This window comes from Bactrocera dorsalis, chromosome 5 (assembly GCF_023373825.1).
Source record: "Bactrocera dorsalis isolate Fly_Bdor chromosome 5, ASM2337382v1, whole genome shotgun sequence".
Lineage (NCBI taxonomy): Eukaryota > Metazoa > Arthropoda > Insecta > Diptera > Tephritidae > Bactrocera > Bactrocera dorsalis.
The window spans coordinates 25,477,678-25,496,471 of NC_064307.1; the positions used below are offsets into that span (position 1 = coordinate 25,477,678).

The 18,794-nt window shown below is 31.9% G+C and overlaps 1 protein-coding gene across 6 annotated transcripts in view; it reads left to right on the top strand.

Moving 5' to 3' along the window:
* LOC105225577 (3-phosphoinositide-dependent protein kinase 1) overlaps positions 1 to 18,794 on the top strand; it is a 69,474-nt gene that overhangs the window by 15,118 nt on the left and 35,562 nt on the right. The window contains exons 1-2 of one of the 6 annotated variants that reach the window (XM_049458986.1): positions 8,768 to 9,819; positions 12,875 to 12,988. The exons of 1 other annotated variant lie outside the window; for it this stretch is intronic. In XM_049458986.1, the coding sequence (XP_049314943.1) occupies positions 12,959 to 12,988 (30 nt within the window). In that variant the 5' untranslated portion in view covers positions 8,768 to 9,819; positions 12,875 to 12,958. Of the gene's footprint in view, positions 1 to 73; positions 943 to 8,767; positions 9,820 to 10,770; positions 12,989 to 18,794 lie in introns of those variants that run through there. 4 more of the 6 variants (XM_011204105.4, XM_011204108.4, XM_049458987.1 and 1 more) reach the window with 4 other exon arrangements.

Below are 18,794 nucleotides of genomic sequence, written 5' to 3' on the forward strand. Positions count from 1 at the left end.
ACACAGCACCGTTCATTTTCGTTCCACTGCGCTCGTAGCTCAAGGCATATGCTATGGCCTATAGGAACATTGTGAGATTTGCCGAAACATTGAAAGCGATGCAGTTCGATGGCACTGTCAGCGCTAATGTAGCGACAGTTTATTTTTAAACTTTGGTCGGTTTGGACGCTTTTAAAATTTAGTAGAACGTGTAGTGTGCGCTACTTTTAAGTTGGGGCGCCAAACAGTTACATATTTGAAAAAAAAAAACATAGAAAAGTGAAATAAAGCAAAAGCTTGTAATAGCTAAATAATTAAAGATTAAAAGCATATTTTGTGAAAAAAATGTGAAACAGTATTATTAAAATTAAAAATTCACCGTATTTAAGTGAAGCAGTGCAGTGCTAAGTAGCAAACCAAAACAAAACACGAAAACAGCCTATGAAGTGATATAAGCACAAAGTGTTTTCAAAAAATCAACAAACAAGTGCTTATCTATAAAATTATTGATTTTGACAAATAAAAGTGCAGTATTGCTGCGCTAAAAAAATAAACGCGAAATATTTATTTTTGCAAATTCGGCAGTGCATTAAAAAGCAAAACAAAAGGCTGCAAGCTGATAGCCCGTGAATATTTGCAAATAACAAATTGTTCGGTGCAACAAATGTTTAAGGTAAAATTGCAAAATTGCGTGCAGCGTAAAAATTTTTTGTTTTGAAATTGCAATTTTTAATGAAAATTGTGGCAGCTCAAGTCAAGCCAATAAAATTTAATATAAAAGTTCTGCAAATGGCCGTGAATATGCCAGTTTTTATTGTAGTTCTTTGAAGTGCGTTTTCCACAAATATTTTTTTTTAAGTTATTGCATTTGGTTTCCAAATGAAAACAGCCTCCCCAATGAAATGTAAAAGTTGGTCGAATAAAATCAACAATTTTGTTGTGCGTCGCCTGAAGTCTATAAAGGTAAATAAACTTGGGCAAAATGTACATAAATTTACATATAAGAAACGTAAGCAATTTTCTACTGCTTTTTGAGAACTTTTCTGTGTTAATTGAGGTTTATGCAAACAGTTATAGAATTATTAAAAATTTGTGTTGGTTGTAAAAATTGTTTATATTGTAAAAATAAGAATGCGGAACCACTTCGTTTTTAATGAGAAAAACTATGCTTTGCAAAATCGATTTTTCTACATTTTGTTTTTGAAAACTTTTGTTTCTCTATTTATTTTTTTAACTTTTGTTTAAAATGTGGTTTACACAGAAAGCATGGAGAAAATAAAATAAAATAACAATTTAACTATTAAAAATTATAGTTAAAACCTGGACCAGGGACAAACACTTTTGTTTTATGTGAGAAAAACTATTTTCCGCATTTTGTTTTGATTTTTTTTTTTTTGCATGTTTAATGTGATTTATGCATTTTATCATTATAAATACTTACACGAGCAATAGCTTTCTTTATTTATGTAGCAAACAAATCACATGGGCTTGTGTAAAGGACTTTTATTTGAAAAAAATATATGCGAAACACACAAGGGAACAAAATATTTTTATTTAATAAAAAAAAAACATTTATATGCGACAAATAAACAATTAAACATCACAAAATTACAAAGTATTAGTTTAAAAAATCAAAAAATAAATTAATAAAAATGAAAATATGTTTATAAAACATTAAAAAATATAACAAAAAAATAGGTAAAATTTAATAAAAACAAATGGAATATAAAAATTATTATAAAATAAATAAAAATTAATAAATACTAAATAAAAAATTATAATAAAAAATAATGAAATTTAAAAACATTATAATTATAAAAAATATAAACAGTAGTTAAAAGTTATATAGTTATTAAGGCATCAGGAAATATTTGAAAAACTTTTTTTAATAAAATTGTAATGATAACGAAATATATTTTCATATTTGGAAAACACTTTGTGTTTAATTGGAATTTATTACAAAAAATAAAAGGCAGTACTATATGTACCCTGAAATTATTGTTTATTGTGCTGTGAGGAGATACAAAATTGTGTGCGATAAGAAAATGCATGCCTAATAATCTCTATAACTTTTTTTAAGGGTTTTAGTAGATTTTATTATGAAAAATTTCAAAATTGATATTTCTTGGAGCAGATGTGGCAAAATAAGTGATAGATAGGCAAATGATTTTTATTTATTTATATCCTTATGGTGGTTTCGAGTTTTATTTTTTTTATATATAATTTTTTTTTTATTTTATATTTATATGTTATTTAATTTGCAAATGTTTGAAAATTTGCTGCCGTAAAGTTAATAAAAAAATGAAATTTTTTGACATTAAAAAATATTAAGCAAAATTTTTATATAATTACAAAAGAAAAACACTTGAAAAACCGAAAATAAAGTACTATTACAAAACTATAAATAAATATTTTATAATATTATAATAGGAAAAACACCTTGCCAGAAAGCAAAATTGATAGCATAAAGCGAGATATAGAAGAAATATATTATTTAGGTATGTAAATAAATACGGAAATTTCGGCTGCAGCGCACAAAGAGAAGGGAGCGCAGAGAGCAGCTGCTACAATGTAATCATTTACAGTTGCTTTGTTTTTCTACATTTTTTGTTTTTGTACGTCTTTTTCGAAAAGATAACTAAAAACAGCAAAATATTCGGTAAACAACAATAATAAAGGCCACACAAAAATAACAAAATAAAGATTATGCTGCTTACTTGTGTAAGTGTAAGTATGTGTATGTGTGTATGCAATTGTGTTTGTGTACAACGGCCAAAAGAAATTCCTTGAATGCTGCAGTGTAAGCAGCAACAATAATAATAACAACAGTAACAGTAAAAAACACAATAATAATAACAACACAATAGCGACAACAACAACAACATGCATACACATAAATCCAGGTCATTGTCGTCGTCGTCATCGCCAACGTCAGCGTCAGCGCCAGCGACTTTTGGACAGTCACAACAAACAGACGCACTGACGGCCTAACAGGCTGACTGACTTGCTGTCTGTCTGTCTGTTTGTGTATTGGTCGTTTGGACTTTTGGTCTTTTCTTTCTTCGCCGTTTATTTTGTTATTTGCAAGCTGTTTCGATTGCCTGCTGCTGCTGCTGGCGCAAAAGAAGCTCATAAAGCAATTTTGCTGCAGTCAAAACAAAATGCGAAAATGTTGCAAAAAAGTTAATAAATACAATAATAATCACACACAAAAAGGAATGCGAAATTAATGTAAATATAGTGTGTTGCGAAAAGCAACAACAAACAAACAAGCAGAGCTTGATTGAAATTTTTGTAAATGTGTGTGTGTGTTTATAAAAATGCAGCAGCGGCACGCATTGCTTTAAGCGACACATAATTAAGGCAATTCAAAAGACAAATCTCACAATAAATACGCAAAAATAAAAGCAAATTAAGCGAAAATATTTTAATTTGGTTTAGTTTTTTTATTTATTTTTTTATTGTATTTTTGTTTTCTTTTGTGTTGTTTTAATATATTTTTGACATGTTTTAATTTTTTATTGTTGATCATTTCGATTTTTTCGTTTTAATTTGCACATATCTTTAACTGTATTTGTTTTTAATTGTGTTTATTTATATTTTTCGTTATTTTATTGTTTTATTTATTTTGTTTTAATTTTTTCTTTATTTTCATTTTTTTTCTCTTCCTTTTTCTTGTTTTTTGTTTTGATTTTGTAAATTGTGAAATTTTGCTTTATTATTGTTTGTGTTGTGGCATTGGCGCTGACTTTCCAGTTGTTTTACTCCAGCTTAGATTGCCTTACCAGTTTCTTATACATATTTTTGCCGTTTGTCGCTTGCTCCGCTGGCTACCGCCTGCCTGCCATATTGTTTATTTTCACTTGGCTATTTGGCTTGGAGTTCCTCTTTTACTTTCAGCTCTTTCCGCCTTTCACTTAACTGCGTTTGTTTGTATGTCGTGTTGGTATGTCGACTGAATTTCTCATTTTTTATGTTTATAATATTTGTATATAAACAATATATATTTGTACGCGCAATATTTCCACGTAGAACTAGATACTAAGACATATACATACATATGTAATAGTATAGAATTCAATGACAGTGGAAAATAATTTATTATTATTTTTTTTAATATATTTTTCAAATTAAAATATTATTTTAAAGAAATTTAATTTAATTTGGAATAAATAATCACAATACATATATTGTTCTAATTTCAGAAAAAAAAATTTGAATGTAAAATTTTAAATAGGTCATAGTTTTAGATTTTTTTTCCGTTCAGAAAAATTTTTTCTGGGATAAAAAAATATTTTTTGAAAGCATGAACTGTTATTTTTGTATTTGTAATGTTGTTTTTGAATTTTTTCATTTATGAAACAAATTTCTTTTACTACAATTAATTTACACTATATCATTCATATATACAGCTATATAACTTAGTAGGTACAGTTGGCGATAGTTTAACCATGGAAATTTGTACCTTACCGCAAAAATTATGTTCACAACAACAACAACAATTTTAATATTTTTGTTAAGTTTTTCACTTCATATAAATAACTATTATAACACATACATATGTACATAATAAATTCAATTTTATATAATTTAAATTCTCTAATAATATTTTCGAAGAATTTTAATTTTTTAAGTTTTTTATATTCTTATAAAATTTTAAATTATTTTATAAATTTTTTTATTATTTTATAAAATGTCATTTTATATAGTTGTTAACACTTATTCCATTTTGTATGCACCAAAAAAATCTTATATAATATTGCTCCTCTACCCTTACCTTGTTGCCTTACCACCCAAAACTTCGTTTACTTGGATGTGTGTGCGCGAAACCCACCACCCTAACGTCATTTGGCGCAACTTAACGGTTTGTTTATGGTAGACACCTGAATATCCCTTTATCCTTTTAATGTCAATTTCTGTTTTGTTAACTAAATTCGCTCTAGGTAACTGCCCTCGTTCAAGCGCAAAATGTACACAAACTCCACACATTCACATGCACGCGTAAACATTTAATTTATATATCTGTATGTGTGTATGTTGTCAGCCTGCTTGTGGCACAATAAAATAGGAAGTAACATGATTTCCTTTATGGAATTTTTCTCTATCTCTTGGCGCACTTCCGTTCGCTCCCTTTATTGCCGTCGCTCTTGTAGCACACACTTGAGTCAGACGGCTGTTGCAAGTACTTGTGTGTTGTCTACAACAACTATTGGTTTTTATTACATATTTTAATGGCGTCTGCGCCGCAAGTACCTACATAATTTATGGCTGCCCTTTTTTTCAATTCCGCTTTGCGCGCTTCACTCCCTTTCGCCTACTTCCTCGCATACATACACACACATGCATCTATGTTCATATGTATTTAGTGTGAAAGAAGAAGCAGCAGCGACACACGCGCTAGTTTTCCATTACCTCGTGTTTATTTATTCTTGTTTAGCTGCTTTTTTCATGCTGTCACTGCATTTTATGACTTGTTATTGTTTATTTTTGTTGTTGCCACCACTCGTTGTTAGTTTGTGTGTGTGTGTGTGGCTGTGTGCGTGTTGTAAAACTATGGAAAATTTACAATTCTCTGTTTTGTTCTGTGCTTCGCATCTGTTGCCTTCTCCTTCGCGCGACTGTAGCAAATGTAATATGCACACACACACACACATGCACACAGTCGCACTCATGTAAGCACTTACAGAAAAACTCGAGGCCCCTTTACAATGTTTTCTGCTTTCAGCCTCGTTTTCATTTTCGTTCTCGCCGCGCCCCGTTCATTTGTGCGGCAGCCGTCAATGACGACGACGACGTCGACAACGACAACTGAAACAACAAATACGCACTAAAACTGCAACCAAGGCAACAACAACAACGACAAGCACTAGAAGGAAGATACATACCACGTTGCATGTGTGGCAGTGGCAACAACTGCAGCAATGCGTTACATGGCAGCCAACAATTACAACACACTGCCATCACTTTTTGTTGTTGTTGTAGCTAAAAGCAATGCATAATCTTGCCGTCGCTGGCACTACACCCCGCGCTGTCACTTGATGCCGCTGTTGTCGTCAGCGTCGCTGCTGGCGTCGCGAACGACTTTTCAGCTAACTCTTGGCTTCCCCTTGCTGCCTTTTGCTTTTTTGTTTTGTAGCAACTTTGTGCGCTTATCTGCATTTGTTTGTATATGCTGCCTGTCTCAGTGTCTGTCTGTCTGCCTGTTTATCTGTCGCATCGCCTCGCTATGCGCTGTTTGGTTTAGCTTTTACTGCTATTCAATATGGTATTTTGTCGTTGTTGTTGTTACTGTTTTTCTTACCTCACGTTGATTGCCACCGCCACTGTTGTTTTTGTTGCTTTTTATTCTTTGTTGTTGTAATTTCTTTATGTTGTTGCTGTTATTGTCTTTTGTTGTTTTGGTTACATTTCTTGTTACTTATTTTGTTGTAACTTTTATTTTTGTTATTACTGTTGTTCTTGTTGCTGTTGCCTCAGCCTAGTTTCGGTTTCAGTTGATTTAATTTCGGTTTCTGTTTCTCTGTATCAAAATCGCTGTGGCTACCTTTTTGTTTTGACGGCGAATGAATTTTTCTCCTTTTTCTGTATTTTTTTATTTTGATATTCTACTTTTCCGCTTATTCGCTTGTCACCCATACGTCTTCTGCTTGTCTCTACATATCTACTTTGTTGTTTGCTGGTGGCTTCATTCTTCGTATGTTGTAATTTATTGCTGTTATTTCTGTTCACATACAGTGCTGTTCACATAAATGAGACTACATGCTTTTTTTAAGTTTTAAACCAATTTTTTTCAAAGAGATATTGTGACTTTTGTATTTTTGTGATCTTATAACCAATTCCTTAATATTTTCTTGTACTCTATCATATAAGCTTACCCTCTCTACATATACTTACATACTTTATTATTTATTCTATTTCTTCTGTCATCGAGGTGGCAGCGCCCACAGGTTTCGTTTTTTTTAATTTAATAAAAATTGGAGACAAAAATTGTCAAATCATCCTATAGTAGTCCATACACTCATAGATTTACCTAAATATATTGTATTTACACAGACGCACATGCATATGTACATGCATATTCATGTACCTGCCTGTAACGCCACATTGTTGTCTATTCTTGCTCAGTTAAATTCATTTAAGTGGCGACGTCACTCACTGCTCCACGACTCGTGTTCGCTTATGGCCTCTTTTACGTCGAGCGCTCGGGGTTTCGTTTTACAGTTTTTTACTTCCTGATTGCTGGTCTCAGCACTATTTCGCCTAAATGTAAACTGCTGCGCATAGCTTTGTAGTTAGGTAGAAGGTACTAGTATTTCACTGGCAGACAGCAGACATATTTACACACATCCACATATACACACCTACTTGTGGGCCTAGAAGATTCCCCTTTCTTGTTGTCAGCTTGATTGGCCTCAATGTCTCAATGTTCTCTTTACATACACGCATACATGCAGAAATATGTAAACACTGTCTTGTTTTGCATTCAAAAGTGTCTGACTGCATGCAAGTGCATGCATGTGCGTGTGTGTGTGTGTTTTCGCTTGTACTTTTGCATGGCATTGCAGATGTCTGATTGCCAGTTTATTGTTTTGTTCCCACAGCGTCAAAATGCACAAGTGGCTTCAGTGCATTTGTGTGTGTGATGTTTTGTTTTTCTGCTCTTTCTTTTTGTTGTTATTTTGATGTTTTGTTTTGCTTGCATTTTTATTACATCGCTCTTGCTTGTTGGGTCGCGCTTTGTACAGTCTTGTTTTGATTGCGCTCATTGGTGGCACTTAAAAAGCGGCAACAACTCATGCAACGAGCAGATAACAACAATAATAATAACAACAATACACATATACACATTGCGTACGAAAATTAAACAAAGAATGCGTTGCCGTGCTCCATTTTCATGCCGCAAACGTAATGCTTTTAAACATTTACATAAATATATTTGTTTGTATGTGAAAATATACATTTATATGAATGTATGTATGTGCTTGTTTTTGTATATGCGTCGCTTTTCCGTTTCCGTAAACAGCTACGAGGCTATTTGACTGCTGCAACGTCATGCTATCTTCCTCTGCTGCTCTGCTTTGTTGTTGTTTGTGTGCTTTCTTGGCTAAATAGTTGTTGTTGTGAGTTGCAGTTTTCGAGAAGGTTAATTGAAAGCAACAGAAAGAAAAAAACGAAAACAAAAAATCGAAAGCAAAAATGTGTGTTAAAAACGAAAAACAAAAACAGAGAATTCGCAGGCGCACAATTTGAAAGGCAGCGCACCTTCACACACGCACACAAACACACATACATTTAAATACAAATCTACTAACAAGCAAGCAAGCGCTCCAACAGCCAGCTCACCCAACAGTTTTGCCTGCAATCCCACCCAACCGCAGCGCCTGCATAGCCACGCACACACACATAAATATCCAAACACATTCACACGCACACACACACCATACATAGAGCAATACTTGTAATTATGTTTGAACGTACGTAATCGCATAAAATCGACATTCCACACTCAACAACTTCAAAACAAGTGTAGCTAGTAAATTGTAGCTGCCATTGAGCGTTTTGGTGGTGTGGCGCAAACCAATCGGGCGACGCGCACATGCTCTCAGATTACCTTTCGTGGCGCGCGCTCACACAAAATAACGCCGAAATTCATTGAGAAACAACCGTAAAACAGTCGTTTTTCAGCCGATATGCGCGAGCGCTCAAAAACAACCTCTTCTAGCGCTCCACCTAAATAATAAAAACAAAAAAAAATATAATAACAGCCAGCTAAGTATTTTTCTATCCAAACTATTTACGTATAAACTTTATATGAAAAACTATTTATGCTGCATTTAAGCTCATTCACTCACTACTGCTTGCAGCTTTTGTGAGAGAGCACAAGATTTCAAGATTGATTTTTTGTTTTTGGGTTTTGCTACGAGTTCGTACGTCATGGCTTGCTCGCTCAATAGTTGCTCGCCTTGTACACCTATTACACATTCCTCGCCTATGGCTGCTTTTTTGTTGTCGTCGTAACATCGTCGTCAACAGCTATATTGTTGACTCTTCGCCAAGTATGCGCATGTGTGTGTGTATGTGGGGCGCCACAAGATTGAGCGCAACCGAAGTGTACCTATACAGGGTAATGTGGAGCGGTTTTTCAGTGAGCGCCACTCGCGTATACAGTAGTGTATATGTTTTAGTACGTAAGCGCCTAGCTTTTTTAATAGCAACAACACACAGCAAGCAGAGAGATTTGCTTTAGGAATTGCCCCATTCTGCCAATCTCGCACAGCTTCAGCAGGTCGCCAGCGAGTGAAACGCGCTCGTTTATTCGGTTACGAATGTTATAATTTTTTCATTCTTGATTAGTTTCTGTGGCGCTTTTGTCGAGACGGACGTCTTTCTGAATTAACAGAAAGCTGCACGGACAAATATAATATTAACAGTACAGTGCTGAAGAAAAAAATAAATACATATACATATATAATTGAAGAGAGCAAAAAATCCTAAGAAATTGTGTATAATATATATAGTTAAACTTACTGTATATATAAATAATTGTAAAAAATTTTGCGAAAAGTGTTAAAAAATGTTACAGTAAACAATTGTAGTGAGATTAAAAAAATTATCTATATACATATGTAGTTCAATTTAAAGAAATATACACCTTAATTAATTTAAAATTGTAGTAGCAGCACATGAAAAAGCATTAATGCAATGTGAAAAAATTGTGCTAAGAGTGGTTTTCGAAACAGATATCTAAGTGTGTGTGTGTTCAATTAATTTTTTTTATTATTTTAATTTGTGTGTTCTTCGGACTTATTCAATTTTTACGGAAAGCGTATAAGACAAAAGGTGATTTTTGCAAACATATTTGTTTTTGTTTGTTATTGATTTTTTCGCTTATTTTCTGTTTGTTGTTTTGCTATTCACTGTGTGTGTGCGCCACACACACTCAATGGCGCTTCCTTGGGCGGCTGCGGTAAACTTGAAAATGTATAGCGGCGTTAGTCAGTCGTCTCGATGGCATAACATTCCGTTAGCTAATCGCTTTTTAACACAATGAGAAAAGCTAAAAAAATACCTTTAGCAAGTTCTCGAAAATTCGTAGTACCGGGTTTAGAGGTTTTGAAGGGTGTAATATAAACAATAAATATAAATTAAAAAAATAGTAATAATAAGAAAAAAAATATCATTAAGAAAAAAAATAATAAGAACAATAAGTGTAATTAAAAATAGAATAAAAATTAAAAAATAATAAATGCGATTAATTTTTTCCTAAAAGCGCTTGAAACATGTAACAATTTTTTAAATTAATTACGATATGATAACCCGAAGCGAAATAATTAAATAATATTATAAATAAAAAAAAAACTTAAATAATGAGGTTTCAGGTGAAAAGTTTAATGGGAATTAATTTCCCCCAATCAGAATTATATATTCATAATATAAATTAACAAAAATCAATCAAAAATTATTTAAAAAATATAATACAGTAACTTCGAATTTTTTGCAAAAACCTGAAAAAATATAACGCATTATAATAAAAATTTATATTATTGGAAATTGTAAACAAAATTTAATAGAATAGAAATTAAATTATGCAAAAAAAAGTAATAAAGACAAAATTCAAAGTCTTGATGTAAAATTATGTAAATTATAATTTTTAGTTATAAAAAAATAAGAAAAAGTTGGAAGAAATTAAAGTAAAAAACAGTTAAAAAGTTATATTTAAACAATAAAATATTAAATTATATTAAAATTAAATAAAAAATAATAATTTGAAAAAAAATGATCCAAAAATTAAATATAAATTAAATAAAAAAATACTAAAATTTAAATAAAAATAAATTAATTAAAAAAAGTAAATTAAAAAAGTGAAATTTAATAAAATATTATTTATCAGATATAAAACTAAATACTTACATATGTATGTACGCATAAAGCAACTAATATTGCAGATATAGTAAAATCCACCCCTCTCTTTTTCGCAACATCCCTACCACTCTGTAAACGATCTTTGTAGTTTTGGGCATTTACGCAAATCATAAATGCCTACACACCGCTGTATAATGTTGAAGTACACATTTATATGCCCAAATACATACCTACATGGACATAAATGTTTTTTATATTTATTTGACGCACTTGAAAAACGAAAAGCATAGAGCAGATAAACTCTAGCCGAATAGCGTACTGTAGTTAAACAATAATAAAAATAACCTCTGCTTATTTGTATAAAAAAACACATACACGTACCCTTCTTTAACTCATTCCTCACCACCAGCAACCGATATTACCATAAGAATTTTGGCTCGTCATGCACAAATACATTGACATGTCAACTATAATATACATATGTATGCGTATGTGTACTATTCGCTTTTACTATTGCAAATTATATACACTTCATACTTTTACGCTTTTATACCCTTCAGCTATACGCCACTAATCATAATTGCCGCCGTTAGTTTATGGCATTTTTAGTGCCATGTTGTCTTTGTGTTGCGGCTTCTCTTCAGCCAACTCGCTACAACTCGACCGAGTCGCATTGTTTTGGAATTTGTACCCCGTTGCATATACAGCATACATATAAATACGCACGCACGTATGTGCATATGTCTGTCTGTAGCACTCACGCACCGCGCGTGCAGTGGCTCACCCCTTTCCAGCCTTCTCCACCACCAACAGCTGCTATCTAGCTTCACCTCAACTCGTATTATGTACTATATTTATTTGTTTATTGTGCGTATAGCTCTCAACCCCGCTCACCCACTCAGCCCCCCTGTACGCTTATGTCATAAAATTCTGCCATTGCGTGCTTTTCATTGCATACATATGTACGCTGTTACGTAGCCGCTGCGTATGTTTGTATTAACGTGTGTCGTCATTCCGCCACAAAGCAGATCATATCATAGGAGGCTCACTTGAAAAACTACCCATCATTTGGGCATACGCAATGCGTAGTAGTTGCTTCAATAAACCGCATTTTTTATTAGTATTTGTGAGCGCTCTTCTCACGCATAGCTAATACTTATACAGTTTGTTGTTGTTAAGTTGGGAGGGGGTACGTACAATGCCGTGACTCTACTGGGGTTGCTTATGCGGATTACGTAGTGAAGTTGTCAATGTTAGTGCTTGTTTTGGTTCACTTTATGGTGCGTCGTCGTTTGGAGGGGGTGTGGTGGTGGTGTATTGGAGCAACAAACCATTGTTAAACGCTCGCAAAGCTTAGCGCCGCCAGAGAGAGTGTGGTGAGAGCGTGTGTGAATCGGTGAGTAGTGGACTAACGAGTGTGCGTACAAATTTTGCCAGCACAACACGGTGACGAGCGCAAAGGTTGTGCTTAATCAAATTCGGCAAGAAATTCATTATTTAATGGCAGCTAGAAATTTCAGCATTTGTTTGCTTTGGCAAATAATAATGCCAGCAACTGCTTTATTGTATAAGAAAAAATATGAAAATATACAAGTAATTCGTGCATCAAATGTTTTTACTGACTTTTCATAATTTACTGTAGTAATTGTGAAAGTGAAAAAAAGAATTTGCTCACAAGCGGTTTGTGCAAGAAATCAACTACTAGTTACTCGCCTTAAATTCGCAAAGCTGAAACAACGCAGCCATTAATAGTCAACTTATTTACGCGTTTTAATTGCGCTAGCTCTTATTATAGTGTTATTATTTAAACTGCGCGTATTTTTGTGTTTGTGTGTGCGAATTTGAATGGAAAACTTAAATATAATACATTTGTATTAAAATAATACACTCGCCGACTTCTCCATGCGCTCATGCTGAGAATTCCGCTATAGCTCCTTTGTTTTTGACTTTGCTTTATATGTTTTTTTCGTGCTCATTTAAACAAACGTCTTTGGCTTTCTTCTAATAAAAATTCGTATTTTGCGTGTTGCAGCAATAATCACAAACAGCAAAAAGTGGTTGCAACAAATAAAACAACAACTACTTACATATACAAACGAGTTTATTCATAAAATAGATGGAAAAGCTGCAACAACAGCTGTTTCAGGTAATTTTTTGCTTCGGGAAAAATCCTTGCTCTGCTCTGTTTGCTTGCCTGGGAAGTGGGTGGCGTGTTGTAAGCTGTTGCTGACTTAAACGTGCAGCATGCAATTGCAGCGTAAATATTGCGATCGTTTCATTGCTAATAAGAAGCGCAATAAACGCAACACATTTCAAAAGTAACAATCAGACAATTTATTAATTAATACGGGCACGTGCAGCAAGTGTAACACAAAGAATAATGCGTCAAATTTTCTTAATTTATGTTGTGTATAGTGCGATTTGCAACGCAGTTTAACATTGAAATAACAAGCTACTTTCTTATGTGCGTCAGTGTGTTATATAGCATACGTTGCTCACGTATCCTTAATTTGTCGCAATTTACGAATATAACAAGTTGAACTTTGGTAAATACGCAAAAATTTGTTTGCGTCTTTTGCACTTTTTGCGCATTGCAGTCGCGCGAAAAAATTTGCTGAAATAAGCTAAGCTGTACGCTTAAATCAAATGTATCCGGTAGAAATGCAAAAAAAAGAAAGCACAACAATAAATATATGTATGTATAAGTACATACATAGCATACATACACACTAGTTATTTATTATAAGATAAGCAGGCTAAAGTCAGCCAACACACAGTGTGCGCATAATGTAAACAGACAGACGCAGACACACGTATTTATGTGTATATTTGAGCGTCAGTACAAAATTTCATAGAAAATGCGAAAATTCGCAAAAAAAATCGTTATAAAATTAGCAATCTTTATTGCTTCAGTGTGTGTGTGTGTAGCTGTTTGTTTTAATATGTTGTTTATTTTGTATGTTAATTTTCACAAGAAAAATCTTATATATTTATGTCTGTTTTTTATTATTTCGCGTATATTATTTACTTAACTTGCCTTATCCAGTTTGTTGCTTGCATTTGGCTGTACGCTGATATTAATCTATAAATATCTCAAAATTACGCCATATCAAGGCGGACAAAAATGCTGCGCTGATAACCCATACACATGTATGTATGTATTTATGTATATGTATCTACGAGTTATTGGATTTAGCTAATTTCACAATAATAATACAGCAAAAGTGTGCCATATCATAAATACATACATAAGTATGTAAATATCGAAGCCAGTCTACATATCTGCTGCTCGGTCGCAGATTTTAGATTGAAATCAATAACGTTGAAATTAAAATGGTCCTCCCTTCATTTTAGCGCCATCAATAACAATATCAGATTGCAGACATACATGTATGTATGTATTTGTGTCTGCCCCATTTTGTTGCCAATTGGCCTTTGTTTTGATATTGGACTTTCTGCCTTTATTATTATTTATTTTTCATGAAAAATATTTAATTGCCAACGTGTCGCTATCGTTTCACACTTCGGCAACGCACACGACAATCATAAAGTAGATTAATTTTAATTTTATTTAAATGTCATTTTAGTCTAGACATTAACGACAGCATCTTAACAACAACAACAATCAAATACAATTTTCTGCCAACAAAATATAGTACAAGTGCAAAAACAAAAATCTGCCTACATGCCTAAATAAAAATAAATATGCTGATATTAGGGTGACGCATTTTAGTCAACTTCGTTTATATAATTTAATTTTAGAGTAAAAAATTTTGTACTGAATTAAATTATATTTTTAGGGCTTCTTTCTAAAATTCAATATTTTTTACATTTATAACAGCAAGTTTTATAAATTTGAAAAAAAAAAAAATTAATTTAAGATAAAAATCGTCACACCTTAGTATTTTCGTAACAAATAATAATTGAATGTTTGCAATCGTTTGTTTGTTTAAGAAATACATCCACCACACCATTATTTTTTTTTGTTGGTTTTGTAGTCATTCTGTTGTGGGCGTTGAGACTTTCGCTGGCTGTGTGTAGGTGTTGTAGGAAAATTTTTCAAAACTGTTGCACAAACAGCGCCGAAGACAAATCACAAGAGCGCAACGGAAAATAGATAGAAATAAAATCAAAAAGAAATTAATTAATTACACATAAATAAACAAATAAAAAAGTAGTATAACTGAAATTTAAGCAAAATAAATAAATTGAAAAAATTCAGATAATTAAAAATAAATAGTAATAAAATCTTTACTCAAAAATTTTAACGTAAATAATTTTTATAAAAAAAATTCAAAATTTTGAAATATAAATTCCTCTATATTAAACACTGTACTGCAGCACGTCGCATCTTTGTTTTTTTTTTTTTAATTTTTTTTGCCAATTTTTCATTTACATTTTATAATAATTTTCATTCCGCATGTGTTGAAATGTTTATGAAATATGTACATACATTTATTTACAACAAACCGAATACATATGCACACCCTTTGATATGTATAACGTGCCAGCTATTGACGTTATAGTCTGCCACTTCCACTTGTCTGCGGCATTTATGCATTTTTCAAATATTTTCTTGTTAAATATAAATGATTGCTAAAAATAAATCAGCAACTGAAAAGGAAATTGAATAATCGCTTGCTTGTGTGTGCACATGCTCACAATGGAAAGTGAAATCCGATCACGGATCACTTAGCGAGCGGTGAGTAAGGCAAAGGCAAGGTGTTTAGTAGTGTTTTCGAAATTTTTTGCAATTTTGTTTTTTTTTTAGAATTTGAAAATGTGAGATAAAAAGTTAGAAAAAGTTTGAGAATATTTGAAAATCACATTTTTGTTGTAATATTTTCTGATAATATGTTTTTTTTTTTCAAAAATAATTTCAAAAATATTTTTTTTTTTTTTCAATTCTTAATGTGCGCTCAAAAAAGGTTTAAGTCTTCATACACAATTAAGCACTATGCACACATTTAATTACAATCCCATTTCATTAACAGCATTCGCTGATCTCTGTTCTGATCATCGATCAATGGCCTGCTATGCACACATTTACATACACATACACAATCTTATAATTGAGTGCAACTTATACAGTTAATCATAGGCTATGAACAAAGCGAGCGGAACAAAGAATGAACTTCGCTTAGCGCTCGAAAGTCATGAGCATGATTGGAGCATGACTAGGCTAATAAATAAGCTGAGCCAAGCTGATCATTCATATGTACATACATACATATGTATGTATGTATATACGTACATACATAAAGACATATGATCGTGTTTGTTTTTGAATGTTGCCTCGATAACAACTCAAAAGTTCATCTTGAGAGCCGAGCCGATCGAGATGAATGAGAGTAAGGCACAATTGAAGGAAAAACACATACATATGTACCTGCTTGTGAGTCAGGCAACAGGAATAAGAGCATATACTATCTACATATTTTTATTTCTGTGGTCAATATGAGATCATGATCTTTACATAGGCACATAGACACGTTGTGCTCACCTCTCACCTATATATCAGTATATATCCATGCTTGCATTTATGTATTTATATAGTACGATACGCATATAGCGATATACAAGACTGTATTATTATATGTGTGCATGTCTATAGAATGTACGTCTTTATGTATATTGAATTGTAATCAATGAAGACTAAATACCAAATCCGGCCAGTCCACATTCCAATGGAACGCGCTGTACTAAGTGTATATGTATATGTATGTTTTTATATTGTATGTACATGTATGTATATAACCTAAGGATATGTGCTAATTTAAGCAGCGCTTAGTTCAGGTGTTTTTGTTAGCTTAAGTAAGCATTTCGCTAAGCTAACATGCACTAATGTGGCATACATTAAATAAACAGTTATTTAATAATATTTTTTTTAATTTATATTCTGTTTTGGTTATTTTTTTAAATATTTTTCTTTATATAATTTCAAAATAATTTTTTATAAGTTTTTATTTAAAAGTTTATATATTAAAAAAACTTAACTTTTATTTACATATTTTTAAATAATTTTTTTAATAGATTTTTATAGATTTTTATAGAATTTTAGTTTTTTTTTTAATTTTTTTATGCATTTTTTATTTTTTTTAAGTTTTTTTTTTGCAATTTTTATTTTTTTTTTTTAAGTTTTTATGCAATTTTTATATTGTTTAAATTGCTTTTTCACATGTTTTTCTTATAGCTTTTTTTACAAATTTACTTTTTACATTTTATTTCATTATTTTTGTTATATTTTTTCCATTTTTGTTATGTTTTTACTTTTACCCTTTCTTGTAGATTTTTATATTTTTTTGATTTTCATTAATTTAAAATTTTTTATTTTTTTTGTATTCTTTTTTTAATAATTTTTTAAAGATTTTGAAATTTTGTTTTAGATTTTTCTGGTTTTTGTGAATTGTTTTAAGTATTATTTAAATTTTTTTTAATAAATTGCATTTTAATTTTTTTGTGTAATTTTATTTTTGTATTTAAAAGTTTTATTTTTTTATTTTAATATTCTTTTAATTTTTTTTTAGTTTTTTTTATTATTTTAATGATTTTTAATATTTTTTTAATATATACATACATATATTTTTTTATTTAAATAAAAGCTAAAAACTATATAAAAACTTATGCACATATCAACAAAGCAAGCACTAATTGGCTTAAATGGCGCCCCGTGCAAAGAAAGGGGCACGTGGTGGGTGCTGTTTACCACTCATAGTATGAAATACTAATTGGAGCGTGTAGTGTAGTCTCTTCCAAAATAAACAAATAACAAAAAAAGGTGGGCGTTGCTAACAAATAACGGTTTGCGAATTTCTCCGTACAAACTTTTCACTGTAAATCAGCGCAAAAAAAGACGATAAATTGCATAATTATTTTGTTTTCCGCGAATTGTTATATAAAATGTTAACCTTGTGTGCGTGTGCGTGGAAGAAACCATATGAGCGCCATAAAATGCGTAAATATACGCAAATATACGCTTGTTAAATAAAAACATTGAAAGTTGCGAAAAAAGCAGGCAAATTGTTTATTTTGTTCTATAATCCACCCACTGCGCATAATTATAAACCTGTGTACCTACAAATTAACAACAAACTGCCGTTTATTATTATATGTATATTGTTCCCACTCTTTCAACCAACGCTCTCTTTTTCTTTCTTCGCACAACGCATACAATTCCCATGGTTTTGGGCATGCTGCTTCTTCTTCTTAGTAATTTCAACACGTTTAAGCCAGCATTTAGTCTGACCAATCGTGCGGTAAATGAACTCTTATGCGGGGATCCTTGAACCCGTTTATGATTTATGATATTCTGTTTCGGTGTTCCCACTTTTAGCCTTCGTCTTGCTTCGCCCTTTGCTTCGCAGCATCATAAAACACAGCTCACTTGATCACCTGCACGGTTTAGTTCTTCGGATTTGCTGCTTCTCTGCGTTCTAGCATGTTTTTGCCTTTTTTATTGTTTTCTTATTTTTTACCTTGTATTTTTTATTTACTATTCGTTTTTCCTATTGCAGTCTACGTTTTAACCACATTTTCGTAACAGTTGTATTTACAACTTTTTTTCCTCAATAATATTGTTTATGCGATTTTAAAAACATCATTATCTCTTTGATTTCATCATCAGCTATTTGTTTCGTATATCAAACACTTGTTTTTCACGCTTCCATTTTGCTTTGTAATTTCTTTCGCTCGTGGATTGTATTATCAAAGCAAATATTTTTTTTTCGTATAAGCCTATGAAATTAGTTTTATGATATGTTGTTGTAGACTGTTTTTCGGCCGCGCAGTATTTTGAAGACTTGTTTCCCAAACAATCCAAAAACAACTTCGATATCAATGGGAGACGGCCATTCATTAATCAAACGTTGGGCTTGTGTAGAGAAGCATATTTATAGTATTTTGATTAAATAAATGCGTGAAGTTGTTTTGAAAACACGCACACATAAAGCAGG